The sequence below is a fragment of the Tasmannia lanceolata genome, unplaced genomic scaffold, assembly GCF_043159265.1.
Source record: "Tasmannia lanceolata isolate RefF3 unplaced genomic scaffold, GAP_Taslan_0.1 ptg000005l, whole genome shotgun sequence".
NCBI lineage: Eukaryota > Viridiplantae > Streptophyta > Magnoliopsida > Canellales > Winteraceae > Tasmannia > Tasmannia lanceolata.
The window spans coordinates 483,590-490,886 of record NW_027518682.1 but is presented as its reverse complement, the minus strand read 5'-3'; the positions used below and the strand labels follow the sequence as shown (position 1 = coordinate 490,886).

Genomic DNA, 7,297 nt, shown 5'->3' with positions numbered 1-7,297 from the left:
TTCCTGTGTATACAGTCTTTAACCCCATCTCCCCTACAGTTTTGAATAATCGATCTTTGTTTAGTCTATTTGTGAGAGCATCGACCATATTATCCTTCGATCGCACATCAACCAAAGTGATAATACATTGTTCTATGAGCTAATTCAGCGTGACATGTTTCAGCCTGAGATGTCTCCTCTTACCATTAAAGAGTGAGTTCTTCACAATCGTAATTGTAGCTTGATTATCACAGAACAAACTTAAAGAGTTAATCTTTAAACGGGTCAGTGGAATGTTCATGATCAGATCTCTTATCCACTCTGCTTCATCTCTTGCAGAAGCTACAGCATAAAGTTATGATTTCATAGATGACAGAGCAATGCAAGTCTGTCTCTTAGACTTCCACGCAACAACTGCTCTACCCAGTGTAAATATATAACCACTAGTAGATTTACTGTCTCCTAATTCTGAGCCCCACGATGCATCAAAATATCCTTGGAGGAAAACCTTTTTAGTTTAATGTGGGGCGTCAACGCAGATCTTAAAAACACTTCATAATGTGGAAATACAATCTACAAAGCCAACAATAAGAATCGGCAGCTATATCTAATTTTTCCAAAAGACATGTCTCAAAGCTCAAAAGACACTTTTGCAGCTCACATTCCTCCTCTAATATGAATCAAGATTTCTAATCAATGAATCCTCCAAATGTATGGCAACAATTTGTTCTTCCATGGATCTGATTACTCATGAGATAAAGGAACAATTGCAGCATTTGCCCCTTCTGCATCCATTATTGAAATCAATTCTTCTTAGTCGGATAGTGTAATTCCATCAACTCCTGCTTAACAGTGGGACTCGGATGAACCATTGATATTTATTTCAACCAATAAAAGGACAGGAAAAACCATTTTAGGTGTGGTAGATTGAACTGTTTGTGATAATCATACAAAAAATGTAGGCAAGGATGCATAAAAGGCACAATGATATCCCTTTCGGAATTCAGAAGGTCGGGATGAAAAGAATATCACATTAAGAAAAGATGATCTTTAAAACTAGCAGCTCATGTAAAAGCAGAAAAGAGATAATGGCACAAGGTCCAATGACTAACATCTGCAGCAGAGACTAAAAGAGATATGAATAAATGCACTATTCACAAAGGGGGCAGTTGTGATGCTTCTATAGCCAACCACAAAAGAAAGCAGCTAATGGGTGGGCTGTTTTAATTCATTCATCTTCAGCCCAAATAGAGTGCCATAACGAGCGAGATTACCAGCAGCACTAATCCAAATTTCATTAGATGGATTTAATATACGTACAAGAAGTATCAGGGGAACAAAGGGAGGACGTTAGTAGAAGAAGAAATATAGAGGAAACATTTAAGGTATACGACTTAGAGCAAAGGCCCCAAGGGCAAGGATTACTATCAATTACGCTTGGGAGCTTGGCACATACATCTGTGGAGATTATAGTCGTAAAAAAGAATAATTCTACGATCATAGCATGCCTGGGCAAGTCAGCTTGGCTGAGTAGGCTTTTATTGCCTCGGCTGAGTATTTCATTGGCCCGTCAAATATTATGAGCCTTTGATAAACCTAACTTGGCTAAAACTGAGTCAACTCCTGAGTTGTTGATTGATTAGGTGAGCGAGCATTTGACCAAATCCAACTCCTCCGTTGGGAGAAACACAAATCCTGATTATGTTTCTAAAACTCTGCTTCCTAGCCAAAGAAAAGTATAAAAATGAATACTCAAACTACAAGACATGTTGTAACAGGGATAATATAGCCTAAAGAATAACCTTCTCACTGGGGAAAACACACTGCAAGATAACTGGTACCATTGACAACATAATAAAGCAACCAGAGAGATCAAGTGCAACATGAATTACTTTTTCCAACTGACTAATTTAATTTCCTATGATTTGTGGACACGGACACGAGTGTCGTGTATTGACACGGACACAGTGTCGGACACGGCGAACTCCCAAAATATAGAAAAACGGGGACATGCCTAAAATAGAAAGTACATATTATCATGATTTGTGGACATCGATTTGTGTGCCGATTTTCAACAAGGATATGAGGTATATAACATGGAAACCCCTAAAAATCTAGAATTAGTGTCACACACATACACTTGCATACATAAAAAGTTACTGACAATTCTAACAATACACTTAAAAGCATCTAAAGGAGTGTCGACACGTGGTGAAATACTCAAGAGGGGGGGGGGTGAATTGATTTTAAGAACAATTTATACCTTTTTAAATTTAAGTATTGAACTTAATTTGATTTTTCTTCTCTTGATTAGATTTTGGTTAGTTCAAATAAGATCAAACAAAATGAAATGCCAAACCAAAATAAAAAATGAAAGTGCAAGACAAAGAAGGAACACACCGATATATAGTGGTTCGGGCAAAGCCCTACTCCACTCTTCTTAAGATCGTCCTTAAGGATTTCCACTATGCGAGACCTCAACGACGCCCGGCTCCGAGGCGATTACACTTCCAAGGGGTAGTAAATGAGGATGCCCTTGACACCTTTACACCGACTCTCCTTCTTCGCCGAGTTCTAAGCGATACTCCCTAGGGTATTAAGATAGGATGCCCTAGCCACCTTTACAAGAATAGAATATGAATTGCTTGGCTTCTCTTGAAAGCTTGACGCACGATGTAGTCCCATTGAATGCTTCTCCACAATAGAATGCAAATGAAAGCCCTAAATCCAAACTCAAAAGATTTGCAAGTGCAAGGCAAGTTTGGGGAGAAAAACAAATTTTTAAGCTAAAATGAGTTGCAAGTTGTTTGAATGCTTAAGGAGGTTTTTTCAAATATTCAAGAGGGGAAAATAATCCCATTGAATGTGTTTTTATAGCCTCTTGACAAAATATGACCGTTTGAAGGTGTAATAATAAAAAACTAATTTTTAATTTAAAAACCAACGGCTATATTTTGAGTTGTCGCGACGTTCTCGGAGTTCCGAGAACCATTCTCGGAGCTCCGAGAAATTCTCGGAGTTCCGAGACAAATTCTCGGAGTTTCGAGAGAACGGCCAGAAGAAGAAAAATTCTACTGGACAATTTCTCGGAGTTCCGAGAAAATTTCTCGGAGTTCCGAGAAAATGGCCAGAAGTTGAAAAATACTACTGGACCATTTCTCGGAGTTCCAAGCTTGGAGCTCCGAGAAGCCTAAAATTAGCAGACTCTTTATATTTTTTGTTGCTATTTAATTTTGGGCTTTTGGAACTCAATTCCTATGATAATTTTGGAATGTTTATGAGAGTCCCAACATGTTGGTCCACCACATAACCATTACATAACCATTTTAGTTCTTAAGTGGTTTTAGAAACTATTTTGAAAACCTTGCCTTGACTTAGAAATCTAAAGAGAAAAGATGTACAAAATAAATATATGTAACCTTCAACTGCTCTTTAGCCTTGGTCTTCAATGGTCTTCCATTTTGTGTATGCTTGCTTGAGAGATAATGTGAGCTCCACTTAGCTCATTTGACTCTTGTGTGGTACATCTTCAAGCATGACCATATGGTGTGTTGGTTCCTTCAATGATCAACCTATCTTAACACAACACTTCAAGGCAAATTGATTAGTATTCAAGAACATAATCAATTATGTTTAGAATCATCAAAACAAGATAGGAGAGTAGACCCTTGGGCTTACACGTGGACACGGGTGTCGTGTCGGACACGACACGACATTTGTGTCAGCAATATATTCAAAGTGTCAGCCAAATCATAGCTAATTTCTTATTATGAGACGGTGAGACCATATGAATCTACCAAAACAAAGAAGCATTCTGAGATCGAATGGAGGGAATGTAGCTGAAAATCCAATGATTTGCTTATCTTATCTGGCATTTTCTAACTAAACCAAGTCCAATGTCATGAAATGCCTCTTGCATCACCACAAAAAAAAAACCTGCTGGATTTAAGAATTCCATTAGGCCACGTTTAAATACCTCATGTTTTTGTATTTGGATTTGGATTTGAGTTTTGGATACAAAATACATCAATCATCCTGATGCTGATATGTACGAGAGAGAGAGAGAGAGAGAGAGAGAGAGAGAGAGAGGCCTCCTAGAAGGGCACGACCCAAGGACACCATGAACTGCAACCTTGATATGGACAAACCTCCTCTAAATGGCTCAAATGGGGAGATCATATCATAAAGAATGCTTGCGTCCATTTGAGAGGTCCTACTCTTCCTTGTTGAAAAGATAGGTAAACCACCCTATGGTTAGCACCATCATTCGGTGGACTAATCTCCCATGAAATTATAAGGAGGCCACCCTCCACACTAGATAGAGCAGCAAAATCTCCCATCTTGGATGCAGGCACCTCCCATGGTCGCCATTCATTATATGGGACCATAGCCATTGAAAGGGTTAATATTCTATAGACCCCCCTAATTTAGTGGCCTATCCCACTCTTTATACGACAAAAATAAAGCTTAGAAGACACCAACCACCAACAACGCTTACAATTCAACCGCTAGCCATCGTCAAAGTTAATCAGCTTGATTGACATATATGCCATTGTCTTGGGTCACACCCATCGGTGGGGAGTCTACCCTATTAATTCCCTTATGTTTATTAATTATTAGGAACTTTTACTTGTTACAGGTAAGGGAATCTTGGAATGACCCATTTAAGATCATCTCATCAAGGAGAGGAGGCGGTAAGCAGATTCAATGTCATTAAAAGCAATCATGGCATTGTGGTTTCCCAAAGGGACAAAGCATGGGTAATAATATATCATTCTGATTAATCAGAACATCTAAAGAATTTCATACCTGGAAGGTAGTTGATGACATTGAGGAAGTTGAGTGGCTCTTCCGAGCAGGGTCGTCAGGAATGCATCGCATTCTGTGAGTTCCACCCCACCCTGATAATCATCAACCCAAAAGTAATTTTCGCCTTAGTTGCAATGGCCTTGTTCTTGCTTCATGGCATCCCACATATATGGCTTCGAACCGAGAAGGTCGACCCTGTGATTCCACGAACGAGGAGTGTGATTGGCATTGAGGCCGGCCCACCGGAAAGCCATAGGACAGCTTGCTCATAACAAAACGGATTCGAGCGGAGGATTTGACTTCCGGGGAGAGATTGGGGAAAAGTGGGTTGGGAGAGACCCGGCCACCATTTGATTCAATACCATCCCCTGATTTTCCGCCATTTCTAATTAAAAACGAGGAACCATCAGAATTTAAAACCCCAGAAACAAACCCCAACCCATTCCAAAACAACAACAAAAATTACAAATATATAGAAAGAGAGGATTGAACCGTTGTTGAAACCTTCGAACCCAATTATTTGAACTTTTAGAGACACTACAAAAACACAAACAAAAAACATGAAGCAGGGAAGAATAATATGGGAAAATAAACAGAAATACATGAGACCTCTCAACCCAAAAATATACAAGCGCTATAAAATAAAAAAAGAAAAGAAAAAATAGATTAATTACCGCTTAAGGAACAGTCCACATTGTACAGAGCAAATTGCCCTTGGTTCAATTAATTATTAAATTAAAAATCCACATTCAATGGCCAACCCCAAGGACCCAAAAACACCTAACTTAGCTCCACACTGGTCTGGAGGAACATCATCCAACCTCTCTAATAACAATGGGTGTGGAAATATCAAATCCATGCTTACTTTTTATTTTCAGAAGCAATTGATATTTCCACACCCCTTGCTATTAGACTATTAGCAAGGGATTAGAGGAAGTATGGGGCTAAGTTTTTCAAAACCCAAAGAAGAGAGGGACTGGATGTGCCACGTGTAGGCCAACCCTGAAAAGAGGGGCCACACACCAACCCTAACAGCTTATGCATTTGGAGTACTTGGTTGTTTGTTTCACATGTAGGGTAGGATAATTGGTTGTTTCACATGTGGGCCTTCGCTTGTTTCTCCTGACGGTTGATTTGCGTGTTGCTTATCAAGCAGTTGGGATAAGTCTACTTAGTCTGATTTTGTGGTCATGGCATGGGCCCATTGATCTTTTTTTTAAAAGCCCTCCATTCGTAATAGTTTTTGTGATCTAGTTGTTATGATTTTTTCATGAAATCCTCCCCACAACAAGCTAGGCCAACCAAAAATACCAAATGAGAGATGAAATCACTTCATGGAGAGAGTTCCAAAATGTGGCCTTTTGGAGGGAGACGTTGATGGGAGCATCTCATATCTCTGTACTCTCCATGGAGAGAGAGAGAGAGAGAGAGAGAGAGAGAGAGAGAGATTCTCAGAGAGAGAGAGATTCTCAGAGTAAAATTTCTGTCTCCTGGAACAGAGAAGATGGTGAAATTGGTGTCCAAGGGAATGGACAGATAAGGAAAAAATATATATAATGATCAACCAAATGGTGGATTCCTTGCTATGAAGGAATTTTCATTGTACATGATCAAGTTGCTAGCATCATTCGATGCTAGTGGGAGTAAAGTCAATGGCGGACCTGTAATGGCTAATAAGACTCATTGACCCGGTTGGGTCCTAACCGTAGAATAGGCTTAGAGGTCTTCTTATGAGATCAGAGGCACTTACTAATCAGGCTAGGAACAGACACGGACTTTATGGCAGTTTGGCAAGCAGATAACATCAAAATTCAAGGTCTTCTTGTGAGATTCCTAAGGTGGACTCCCGATTTCTCCCCGGGAGAAGAACCCCCTCTTGCTCCAGTTTGGATAACCCTCCCAGGCCTACCCTTATTTTGCTACAATGAAGACTTTTTGGTCTCTGTTGGAGGGTTAGTTGGAAGGGTCTTAAAGATTCACGGTCCAACATCTATAGGAACTAGAACAGAAGCTGCTAGACTGTGTATTGGACTCAGAATCAATGCACCCCACCCCGAATGGATCTGGCTGGGATTCCCTGGGCAGAAAGGCAGATGGCAAAAGGTCGTTTATGAAAGAATTCCATTCTATTGCAACTACTGCCACAAATTCGGTCACAATCACTCAATTTACAAATTCTCTCCTCTGATCCAAGTGACCCAAGCAGCTACTGAAAATGAAAAAGAGTTAGGAGATAGAAAAGATGCTAATGCACAAAGAAGTACGATAGAAGGAACAACCAAGGCCTGAGTAGAGACCTCATTCCAAAGAAAGATTGTGGAACCAATAACTTTAGCAGACAATATCACAACTAATGCTGTCCCTCAACCTAATCCAGCTACAATAGATAGTGATGCAGATAGTCCAGGTAATTTGGAGAGCTCTGATATGCAAATATCTGACCATGTCCAAGACAACCCGATCATAGACCAGTCCGGCCTATATAATGATTTCCAAGCAGACCCTCTCT

At 39.9% G+C, this 7,297-nt stretch overlaps 1 protein-coding gene and 1 long non-coding RNA gene across 2 annotated transcripts; one reads left to right on the top strand and one right to left on the bottom strand.

The window, feature by feature from the left end:
• Window positions 1-4,731: 4,731 nt before the first annotated feature.
• On the bottom strand, window positions 4,732-5,600 carry LOC143876435 (uncharacterized). The gene is made up of 3 exons (XR_013250381.1): window positions 5,463-5,600; window positions 5,281-5,325; window positions 4,732-5,173 (listed from the first exon to the last, which is right to left on the bottom strand). It is a non-coding gene; the product is annotated as an uncharacterized LOC143876435 (long non-coding RNA).
• A 967-nt stretch (window positions 5,601-6,567) lies between these two features.
• LOC143876878 (uncharacterized) lies at window positions 6,568-7,077 on the top strand. The gene has a single exon (XM_077378559.1). The coding sequence runs from the start codon at window positions 6,568-6,570 to the stop codon at window positions 7,075-7,077; it is 510 nt and encodes a 169-aa protein (XP_077234674.1).
• Window positions 7,078-7,297: the final 220 nt, after the last annotated feature.